Source organism: Phytophthora sojae, assembly GCF_000149755.1.
Source record: "Phytophthora sojae unplaced genomic scaffold PHYSOscaffold_10, whole genome shotgun sequence".
NCBI classification, from domain to species: Eukaryota; Oomycota; class Peronosporomycetes; order Peronosporales; family Peronosporaceae; genus Phytophthora; species Phytophthora sojae.
The window spans coordinates 2,027,173-2,038,371 of record NW_009258124.1 but is presented as its reverse complement, the minus strand read 5'-3'; the positions used below and the strand labels follow the sequence as shown (position 1 = coordinate 2,038,371).

Below are 11,199 nucleotides of genomic sequence, written 5' to 3'. Positions count from 1 at the left end.
AATTGATGGCAGTCTCGTCCACGTTGTACATGCCCTCCGGCCCGTACGCGGCGTGCGTCTTTCAGAAGTCCAGCGCGAATTCGGCGCGCGTTTGCTCTAGCTTCTCGGTGCTTTTCTTTGCCGTTTGTGGTTTCTGGGAGGTAAAACAATGCCTAAACACGCAAATAAAGGTAAATGTTAGGAAACTGATGGAGTTTAAGCAAAAAAAAATATTTACCGAATTGCGAGTCTCTCGACCATGCGCTCAAGCGCCAGGATGCCACACCGCTTCCTTTGCAGGTAGTCCTCGACCCACTCGGTCTCGATTGCCCACATGAAGGACATAATGCCACGTGTAGTGAGGGTCTGTACATTATAGCATAAAGTTTAACGGTTAAACGCTACAAATTATGAGATTCTAAAAAACTTACCTTCTCTTCGCGCCGCACGTCCTTCATGAAGGTGACGACCGCAGGAATGTCGGGAAATACTTCCCTGCGGCCCTGGCCCTTCAGGGACTTAGAGGTGGAGTGGCCAGTGAAGCTAAAAAGCTTTTCAGCTTGCTTCCACCAGCCATGGACAGTGCCCCGAGCAAGTTGGAGCTCGCGGGCTGCCTCCTCCACCCCTACATCTTCGACGAGACGGACCGCTTCGCGCTTCTCGCGGATCGTGTAGCTCTTCTGCTTCTTCTTGGGCGGCGGCGTGTCCTCCATGGCTCGAAAAACAGTTTGAGCGGCTCAGTCGACCAGCTCCAAATTAGGCAATGGCACACGGAGATTTACCAGAGCCATTCAAAAATTAAATCGCGGTGATTGGCTTATTTTTATGAATAAATAAATTTGATTGGACAAAATTATCGCTTGTTTTGTATGGACATGTCAATGGAATGCCGGGTTTTGCGTTGCCGGATTTTTCCGTCGTTGTCTGTACATCGAGGAATTTCCATAAATCAGTGATTTTCACTGATATTTGACAAAATGATTGTGACAGTTTGCCTGAATTCACTGACGCAGCTCCCAACGGTACTCAGTTCTCGCAAGTCTCTTACCGCGGCAACTCTGCTCAGTTGTGAAGGGGGGAATCATATCAACGCATACTTAAGTACTTAGGTAGACTACAGCCTTCGCCGTGGTGTCTTTCTCCTTCACATCGACTCGCGGCTTACGCAACGGTCCAGAACGGAATAACATAGCAATCTAAAGACTTCACAAATACTACTGTATTATTACTATTTACCAAAGCACTGAGTCAGTAGTTTCAAGCTATCACAATCATTTTGTCAAATCTCAGTGAAAATAACTGATTTATGGAAATTCCTCTCTGTACATCAGCTGCATGTACATCCACTCGCCTGGTATCGTTTATTTCTTGGTTGCAACTCACACGTGGTAAGCGGTTGCGGCTCTAGGACCAGTTTATGTAGCAATGCGTTGTTGTACTCGACGAAATTGTGGAGATGATGATGAATGGCGTTCTATTACGGGTCGGACTCCGTTTTCTGGCGAGTTGGCTAAGTTCGGTTGTCTAAGTACGGAATGAAGCTCATCTTCGAGCCGACCAAAGCGATTTGGGTTCTTGGAGATCAACAGGGAGGAGCCCATCCGATTCGGAGACCAGACGAGCAAGGACGCTCTCCAGTGAAGCCGAGGTGATCTTGAGGTCCCACCGCCGACGCCGAAGAGACCTAAAGTGGGCGACGAACAGAGGAGTGATACCGGCTGCCACCGAACGCGCAGGGAGCGCAGGGCGGGCGAACGCCGTCCGGTTGCGGTTGAGCCAAGTTGCTCGCATAAAGATCCCGCGAAGCATCAGCCAGACACTGAAAGCAATGTCTTCGTGAGTCAACCATCTCGTGTGGAGGATGTCCGGACCCCCGAGCAGAATGTCGCGCCAGGAGTAGTGACGTCGTTGCAGCAGCAGAGCTCGGAGCGGCCGTAAAAACGCCCATACTTGTTGTACTGCCGAGCAGAGCCAGAAGCAGTGCGCAAGACTCTCCACGTGGAAGCAACCTCGGTGTGGGCAAATGGTTGGGTCGCTGCGGCCTCGTTGCAGGAAGAATAGGCGGGCGTTGACGGGGAGCAGATCGTTCAAGACGCGAAATTGAATGTCGTAGATTGTTGGAGTGACCCACCGTCGCGTTTGAAATAAACTGGAAGAGTGAGCCGCGAAATTGTGGAGGCCAACTCGAATGAATTGCTGTTTAGAACTCTAATACAGCATAGCACCTTGGCACTTATATCGATGACTTATTCAAAGATCTGAAATCTTGAAAGGTCACACAGACGATGAGCCAAATATATTCCCTCTCTCACTTGATCACCGGCAGCAAAACAAGGCACTTGCTCGACACTGTGTCACGAGTGGAATCGTCTAGGAACGGACAAGCGTGCTTCTACAGGCTACAATGCTACTAGGGCGAGGAGCGGCGGGTCATGGGCTGGGTCGCCGTGAAGCTGAAGACCCGGAAGCTGCTACTGGGAGGTACCTCGGAGGGAAAGAGGGTTTCGTGGCGTCGTGGCTGGATTTCGGGGACGGATGGCATGGTGGGCAGCTTCTAGGGTCGCCCGAGTGAACGGTTCAAGTCATCAGAGAGGGTGAGCGGGAGATGAGCGGCACGGATACGCGGATACGCAAGGATCGCAGGATAAGGATCGAGAGAGGTAGGAGTAGCGAAGAGGTCAGTCGTGATTTAGCTTTGGGAACAACAAGACAGAACGCTTTGCATGTATTACTCTGCTTAGTAGTTGCTGCTCTTGTCCGTCTAATCCTCCTCGCCCGCACAGACACGGCCTCAATACGGCGGCGAGATTTCCAGCCTCAGCCACGATTCTTGAACTTTAAACTGACTCGCGACAACTGGCGCGGCTGAGAAGTACGCGCATGTTGCGCCTACGAGAGGCCTACGACACAAAGGTAGCGTGTTGATGATAACGCCCGCGGTATTTATTTTGTGCGTCGCGCCCCTCCGCAGAGATCTGGAAAAAGGGTCCAACGGAGAAGATCGCGTAACGAACGGGTCCAACCGATGCAGCCGCATCCGCATAGCGGGGGCTGGGTCGAGCCGCTGCGCACACTTCAATTCGCCTCCTTCAACGCACCGGTAGCACCAAGACCCATCAAGAGATGGCCAAGTGGTGGCTCGTGGCGACTCTCTCAGCGTCATTCGCCAGCGTTGTGCTGGGTGCCTGCCCCAACAAGTGCTCCGGACACGGCAAGTGCGGCCTCAACGACGTCTGCGACTGCATGCAGAACTGGATCGGCGGCGACTGCTCTGGCCGCCAGTGCCCGTTCACTCGCGCGTGGCACGACACGGCCCAGCGGGATGACGACGCGCACTACTACGCCGAGTGTGCCAACCGTGGTTCGTGTGACCGCTCGACGGGGGAGTGCGCGTGTGACGCCGGGTTTGTCGGCAGCGGGTGCCGCCGGATGCAATGCCCCAACGACTGCAGCGGCCACGGAACGTGCGAGTTCATCGAGGAGCTGGCCGGAGATAATTTCCACAAGCGCATTCAAGGCGTGAGCGGCCGGAAGTATTCGCTGTGGGATCAGGAGAAGATCATGGGCTGCGTGTGCGACGCCAACTACGAAGGCCACGATTGCTCACTCCGCACGTGTCCAAAGGGTGACGATCCGCTAACGCCAAACCAGTTTGACATGGTACAAGCTATTGTGATTACCGCGGCGGGTGGCTCGGGATTCCTCACGTACTACGATCCGTACGGCAACGCCTACACGACTGAGAAGATCACCTTTGGTGCCGCTCTGGGGACCAATGATGACACAACGTGCAGCAACATCCAGCAGGCCTTGCGGCGTCTGCCGAACAACGTACTCAATACCGTCACAGTGGAGGTTGCAGCCCGGGTGTACGGCTTCACGCGCAAAGACCCGCGGGGCGTGAGCGGTGAGGGCACGACTACCAAGATCTTCAACGATGACAACACGGGAACTCTTCCGTACGATGGAACAGGCACACAGGATAAAGTCATCTGCGAGGTGCAGTTTACCTCCGAGGCAGGCACGACGGGGTTCCAGAACCTCCTCGACTGTAACGTGCTCGCTCATAATGATGCGGGAGGTCAGCACCCCATGTCCGCTGGTATCACGGGCGCCGATGCCACGACCTGCAAGGTGTACGAGGTGTATCCTGTGGATGTCGTCGTTACTGATCTAAACACCGACGGATCCGTCCTCGATGAGCAGATCGCGGATGGCACCACGGTGTACCGTCCTCTTACGGAGCTGGCCGAATGCTCTGGCCGTGGTGCCTGCGACTACAGCACGGGCACCTGCGAATGCTTCGCTGGCCACATGGGGTTGGCGTGTCAGAAGCAGGAAGCGCTGGTGTAGAGTGCTTCAAGACGCACACCAGGGGGCATCCATTGTCTTTGTGTTGTGTCACGAAGCCTAAGAATCTCGACACTACAAAAACAAAAGAAACAAACAAAGTTCGTCCGAAAAATAGTCATTCAATGAGCCACGAAGCTGTGAATGCCTGTGTTTGGAGGCAACAGGGTGTCGAGGTGTAGTTCTCATGATCGTTGCTACACTGCGCAACCACGAGCAACGACACCAGCTCGCTGCTCGCGATGGTTCAGATGCATCACGAGCAACTCGACTCGGCCTTGTAGTAGAATGAAGAGTGACGTGAAGTAACCACATCTTATGAGTCGCTTCGAGCGTGATGAGTATGCTACGGACAATGAACGAACTCTCCTCGCTCGTCACTGATGCACTCACTGGTAGCCGGGGCAATGGAGCTCGTAACTTGGGCATATACTCGGCATCGTGTAAGCAGCAGTATTTGCATCATTTCACATGCTTCAACACTTCAATGACGGTGACCACGTACTTGATGGGGTCAATGGATACTCTTTCGCGTCTGTACCCATACGTGCTAGGATCGCAACTCAGAGTGTTCCCTTCATTCCCGAATTTGCTTGGAAGGACGCACATGGGCAAGCCTCACTCCACCGAAGCGGATATCCCGTATCTAGTATCTCTCTTGTCCCGAGGAAGCTCCAGCGACAAGAAAAAAGCTGCCGTCGCGTTGGCAAAACTCGACGTGGACCGAGTCACTGCTATAGCTGCATCTTCGGGCCTCATCCCTCCGTTGGTGGAGTTGGTACGTCATGGACCCAAAGCCCAAAAGACGAAGGCTGCGTTGGCACTATCGAAACTTTCGACAAATAATGAAAATCGATCGGTGATTGTGGAAGTTGGGGGTGTACCAGCTCTAGCGGATTTGGTCCGTCGTGGCAATGCAGCTCAAAAGGAACACGCTGTCGCGACAGTATTCAACTTGTGCATGAACGCCAACTACCGAGGGATCGTGGCTGCTGCTGGTGTCATTCCACCAACTGTGGCGTTGGTTCGAGATGGAAACTCGGTTGGGAAGGAGAAGGCGGCGGGGGTCTTGGCATTGCTGGCAACCAATTCAGACAACCAAATGGCCATCATAGCAGCAAAAGGTATCCATCCGCTGGTGCTGTTGGTTCAGTGTGGTGATGTTTCCGAGAAAGTGAATGGCATAACCGCATTGTGGACTTTGTCAGCCAATGATGCGTGCAAAGCGGCTATCGTAGCCGCTGGGGGGATTTCTCCGCTGGTGAAGTCGATGAGCGACGTCGGGGAGTACCAGAAAGAGGTGGCTGCTGGACTGCTGTGGAATCTCTCGATGGTGCCTGAGAACAGAGAGGCTATTGCAGTGGCGGGTGGAATCCCTCCTTTGATCGAATTGTTGCGCTCGGGTAATGCCGTTCAGAAGACGAGAGCGGTGGGAACGCTGGCGAATCTCGCTTTGATTCCAGAGTGCCAATTTGCTATTGCAGTTGCTGGTGGAATTGATCCGGTGGTGGCTTTGCAGCAGTTTGGGACTGTTCGACAGAAAGAGTGCGCACTGACGATGTTGATGCATCTCTCGGAGCGTACTGGTAAAATTAAAGGTGTAATTGTTGCTGCGGGGGCGGTTGCAGCCATGTACTGTGGTAGTGACTCGATGAAGCAAGATGCCTCCAGGGTGCTGGCGAATTTGTCGTCAAGCCGCGATAACTCCGCAATCGTTGGTGCTGGCGGCATTCCTCCACTCGTGGCTTTGCTCTGGGATGGACATTCAACGGAGAAATTGAATGCCACGATAGCGTTGACGAATTTGTCGATGAATCCTGCAAGCAGAGCAGTGATCGCAGCTGCTGGGGGCATTCGAGCTTTAGTGATGCTGGTGCGTGATGGTAGCGACGGTCTGAAGGAGAGAGCCGCAGTGGTGTTGTCCAATTTGGCATTGAACCAAGAGAACAAGATGGCGATTGCTGCCGCCGGAGGCATTCACGCACTACTGGAGTTTTTGCAGAACGGAACCAAGACGCAGAGAAGGAATGCCGCGCAGGTCTTGTCGAACATATCGCTCAATGATCGGAACACTGGCGGAGATATTACGGCGATGACACTTGCTCGGGACAACCCTCTCCACCATCACGTGGATACGCATGAATGCTACGTGTAGTTGATTTGCCACCAGAAATCACTGATAGTTCTCTGTTGAAAATGGAAGAAGGCGCCTTGGACTCAACTGTTGAATAGAGTCTATTTGATGTAGCTGCAAAAGATGCATTTGCCGCGATTGTATGAGCATGTGGATTCTGTCTCTTTCTCTTTGTCGCTTTGATGCGTTCCTGGTGTTGACATGTAGACAGAAACATCTCGGCTAATTCACCAAGTGTGGTTGTTTGAATACGAAGTGCACGTACTGTACTATAGCTTGAGATAGCATTTTGCATATGATGGCGTGCTTTCGTTTGCAGCACACGAACACGTCCCCTGATTTATATCCGAGCTTGACGCCTGCGCCTCAAATAAGTCTCCAGTCTGAGACGCCCATAAGAAACTGCAAAACTTTACGGCGAAGATACAAACTCAGTCGATGAAGTTCATACCGGATAAAACCGCAGACTTGTTAGCATTTGTAGCCTACAATTTGTAGGAGTAAAACAGCGGGGACCCAGGTGTTTGGTGAAATATCAGTATCCAGCTCATTGAATCTCCAAAGTTTGTGTGCGTGATAGCTACATGTAGCTACCAAAACACACACTTCGCCACAGCCTCATATGAATATTTACCACGCAAGCGCATTGCAATTGACTACCTATAGTATGGGTCAGAGGAACTCGACAAAAGCGACTGCGGCCGATATCCCGCCCGTTTTGGCATTTCTACGGGATGGTAGCACCACTGAACAGACCAAGGCCCTGGCCGAACTGGAGCGCTTGTCCGTCACTGAAGCGAATAAAGTCGCGATCGCGGCAGCCCACGGGATTCCTCTATTGGTAGCTGCCGCCCGCAATCGTGGAATCGCGCAGAAGACGAGCGAGGCTGGTACTCTGGCCAATTTGTCGGTGAATGACGTGAACAAGGTGGAGATTGCTACTGCAGGTGGGATCCCAGTGCTGCTGGCGTTAATGCGCGATGGCACCGATGCTCAGAAAGAGAAGGCGGCGTCTGCACTCTGGGGGATTTCGGTGAACAACAGAAACAAAGCGGCGATTGCGAGCGCAGGTGTTGATACAACTGGTTCGTGGTGGATCTGCCCGTGCGAAGGAGTACGCGGCTGCAGCTCTACTGAATCTGGCGGTAAATGTGGAAAACCGAGCGATAATCGCGGCGGCAGGTGGAATTCCTCCGTTAGTCCAGTTGGCAGATAATGGAAACACTGCACAGAAGATGAAAGCTGTCGGAGCGCTGTCGAATTTGTCGGCGAATACGGAAAACAAACGCGTCATTGCAGAGGTCGGAGGGATCTCGTTGTTTGTGGCGTTGATGGGCTCTGATAGCCCCGCTTTGAAAGAGAAAGCGGTCGCAGCGCTCGCCAGTCTCTCGATCGATGAAGCCAACAAGGTGGCGATTGTCGAAGCAGAAGGAGTCCCGCCGTTGGTGGCGATGCTGCGTGCAGTTGATCACTCACTGAAGGAAAAGGCTGCGACGGCTTTGTGGAGTTTGTCGGCAAACGACAAGAACAAAGTGGCGATTGCCTCCGCAGGTGCGATTCCTCCTTTGGTGAAGCTGCTCCGCGGTGAAAATGACAATTTGAAAGACAAGGCCGCGGCAATTCTCTCGCTTCTTTCTTCGGCTATTGACAACAAATGCGTTATTGCAGCTGCGGGAGGGATTCAACCGCTGGTGAAGCTAGTGCGGAGAGGCAATTCCTCTCAGAAAACAAGCGCTATCACGGCTGCTGTCCGAGGACTCTGGTAACCAGGTCGCAATCGCAAGAGCCGGCGGTATTCCTGCTCTGATAACCCTCAGTCTTCGTGGAAGCCAAGTGCAGAAGAAGAGAGCTGCGGAGGCGTTGTTGAACGTATCGTCAAATGTTCGCAACAAAGCGGCGAACCCAGTCGCGAAGGGCATCCTCACCTTAGAACTGCTGGCTAGCACCTGCCACAACGTACTGAACAAAGAGGGAGTTTAGCAGCATCAAGGAGGTATTGTCCACGTTCAAGGCAGCAGAGAGCGAAGACAACATCGCTCTGAAGGAACACGCCGTGTACAAGCTGCTGTACGTCGCGGCTACGGACGAGGAGCTCCCCCTACTCGTCAGTTCCGAAGTCATCCCGCTAGTGGTGGCGTTCGCGCGTGATGGGACTATCTACCAAAAGGAAATGGGGCTGCGAGCACTAGAGCACCTGTCGCGCGGGGATAACAAGGCTGCGATCGTAGCAGCTGGAGGCGTATCTGCCTTGGCGGCGACGGCGCAGGACGGCACCTTCCAGCAGAAGGAGTACGCGGCCAAAGCGCTCAGCACCTTGCTCTCGAGTCGCTACTGCCAAGTGGAGATCAAGGTTACGGGCAGAGAGCAAGCCCTTAAGGCGTTAGCGCAGCAAGGCTACCCTGTCCGCAAGGCCATCGCATCAGCAGATCTGAGGTCACCATTGATATGAGATCGCTATTCAATACCCCTTGAACTTGATGCACTTCAACTTCACATTTGAGGATTATCCGTCCCATAGTCATGCAACTCGACGCTTCTGATTGGTCGAAACCACGCTGCAAACCCCGATTGTCGACCGCAGATACTGTACATACCGGTACTGTAGCGAGCGAGCTTGCATCGACGATGAAGGCAGCAGTGATCTCGCCGGCGCTCTCGGTCTGGTGGAAGGTGGGCGCGCTCTCAGGCGCCAGCGCCGTGCTGCTCGGTGCGTGCTATTGATAGCCCCCTCGGTCTATATTTAGCTCAACCAGCTCAACCGTAATTCTGCGACGCGCACAATGGATTTGTTCAGGAGCCTTCGGAGCTCACGGGCTCAAGAACCGCATCACGGACCCGCATCTGCTCAAGAACTGGGAGACTGCAGCTCACTACCAGGTCGAAATTAGCCTCTAATTGTCATTGTCATTGGGCTGCAGTGGACTCACGATGAGCTATTTCTGACAGCTGATCCATTCGGTGGTGCTGCTGGCCACGCCAATGTGCCGACGTCCGGGTCTGGCGGGCGGGCTGATCACCACGGGGACGATGCTCTTCTCGGGCTCGCTCTACGTGATGACGCTCACGGGGGAGAAGAAGCTCGGCATGCTCACGGTGCGTGCGAGGTGGCGGACTAGAGGGGAATTGAGCTGACGTGTTGATGTTGGTATTCTATAGCCTGTCGGTGGCATTGCGATCGTTGCCGGGTGGCTTGCGTTGATTCTGTAGGCTGGTCGTGGAGGGATCACAGAGAGGGGGGTAGTTGTGCTGTGCTCAGGTGAAATGTGAGAGATAATACACGGCTGTGGAGCTGTTAGCTGGAGCTGGAGGTTGTGCTAAACGGAAAAATGAGAAGGAAGGACGTCCAAGGCCAGGGTCAGGGTGCGGGCGGTTAGCGGTCGCGCGCCCCTCCGCTGGAAGATCGTCGCCAATGGTCACTTTGGCGACGTCTCGCTGCAAGATCGCACAAAGGGACTCGCCAACCAACGGACGTTCATTGAAGCCGCACACATTTGGATTCGCCTCCCAGCACAGCGCAAGACTTCAGCAGCAAGAGCAAGAGTCGAAGAGAGCAGGAAATGACCAAGTGGTGGTTTGTGGCCGTGCTGACGGCGCTGCTGGCCACGCCCAGCCTCGTGCTGGGTGCCTGCCCCAACAAGTGCTCCGGCCACGGCAAGTGCGACCTCAACGACGTCTGCGACTGCATGCAGAACTGGATCGGCGGCGACTGCTCTGGCCGCCAGTGCCCGTTCACTCGCGCGTGGCACGACACGGCCCAGCGGGATGACGACGCGCACTACTACGCCGAGTGTGCCAACCGTGGTTCGTGTGACCGCTCGACGGGGGAGTGCGCGTGTGACGCCGGGTTTGTCGGCAGCGGGTGCCGCCGGATGCAATGCCCCAACGACTGCAGCGGCCACGGAACGTGCGAGTTCATCGAGGAGCTGGCCGGAGATAATTTCCACAAGCGCATTCAAGGCGTGAGCGGCCGGAAGTATTCGCTGTGGGATCAGGAGAAGATCATGGGCTGCGTGTGCGACGCCAACTACGAAGGCCACGATTGCTCGCTCCGCACGTGTCCAAAGGGTGACGATCCGCTGACGCCCAACCAAAAAGACATGGTGCAAGCCATCAAAATCAAGCAGTCCGGTGGTTCTGGATACCTCACGTACCACGACCCGTACGGCAACGCCTACACAACTGAGAAGATCACCTTTGGCGCCGCAGCAGGGACCAATGATGACACGACGTGTGCCAACATCCAGCAGGCCCTACGACGTTTGCCCAACAATGTACTGAACGGCGTCACTGTGTCGGCCGCGGCATCATTTTACTCGTTCCTTCGCACTGACCCGACCGACCCAAAAGGCTATGGCACCGTCCTGCCAATCTACTATAGCGTTGCTAACACTGCCGCTGCAACTCAAGATAGCGTGATCTGCGAGGTAGTTTTCAATTCCGAGCCGGGAGGTACAGGTTACCAGAACATGCTTGAGTGCAATGTCGCCCTACACACTGCAGTTGGTCAGCATCCAGTGAGCGGGGTTGGAACCGGTAGCTGTGAGGTATTCGAAGTCTACGCGGATGCGGACGTTGTGGCGGGCAGTATCATTTCGGCGACCACGGTAGTGCAGCGTCCGCTGACTGAGCTGGCGGAGTGCTCTGGCCGCGGCACTTGCGACTACAGCACAGGGGCCTGCACGTGCTTTGCTGGCCACATGGGTTTGGCGTGCGAAAGCCAAGAGGCGCTCGTGTAG

The 11,199-nt window shown here is 54.4% G+C and overlaps 5 protein-coding genes across 5 annotated transcripts; 4 read left to right on the top strand and 1 right to left on the bottom strand.

The window, feature by feature from the left end:
• Nucleotides 1-213: 213 nt before the first annotated feature.
• Nucleotides 214-692, bottom strand: PHYSODRAFT_524898 (hypothetical protein; the record flags this gene model as incomplete). Its single annotated transcript, XM_009537568.1, has 2 exons — nucleotides 214-345; nucleotides 411-692. 2 exons carry the CDS (start codon nucleotides 690-692, stop codon nucleotides 214-216), a joined length of 414 nt encoding a protein of 137 aa, XP_009535863.1.
• A 2,258-nt stretch (nucleotides 693-2,950) lies between these two features.
• PHYSODRAFT_549865 (hypothetical protein) lies at nucleotides 2,951-4,439 on the top strand. The gene has a single exon (XM_009537567.1). It carries the CDS (start codon nucleotides 3,103-3,105, stop codon nucleotides 4,330-4,332), a length of 1,230 nt encoding a protein of 409 aa, XP_009535862.1. The 5' UTR covers nucleotides 2,951-3,102; the 3' UTR covers nucleotides 4,333-4,439.
• A 497-nt stretch (nucleotides 4,440-4,936) lies between these two features.
• On the top strand, nucleotides 4,937-6,561 carry PHYSODRAFT_318908 (hypothetical protein; the record flags this gene model as incomplete). The annotated part of the gene is made up of 3 exons (XM_009537566.1): nucleotides 4,937-5,662; nucleotides 5,909-6,404; nucleotides 6,485-6,561. 3 exons carry the CDS (start codon nucleotides 4,937-4,939, stop codon nucleotides 6,559-6,561), a joined length of 1,299 nt encoding a protein of 432 aa, XP_009535861.1.
• A 2,527-nt stretch (nucleotides 6,562-9,088) lies between these two features.
• PHYSODRAFT_524714 (hypothetical protein) lies at nucleotides 9,089-9,670 on the top strand (the record flags this gene model as incomplete). Its single annotated transcript, XM_009537565.1, has 4 exons — nucleotides 9,089-9,170; nucleotides 9,258-9,340; nucleotides 9,410-9,556; nucleotides 9,620-9,670. 4 exons carry the CDS (start codon nucleotides 9,089-9,091, stop codon nucleotides 9,668-9,670), a joined length of 363 nt encoding a protein of 120 aa, XP_009535860.1.
• A 350-nt stretch (nucleotides 9,671-10,020) lies between these two features.
• On the top strand, nucleotides 10,021-11,199 carry PHYSODRAFT_305946 (hypothetical protein; the record flags this gene model as incomplete). Its single annotated transcript, XM_009537564.1, has 1 exon — nucleotides 10,021-11,199. The coding sequence occupies one exon, from the start codon at nucleotides 10,021-10,023 to the stop codon at nucleotides 11,197-11,199; it is 1,179 nt and encodes a 392-aa protein (XP_009535859.1).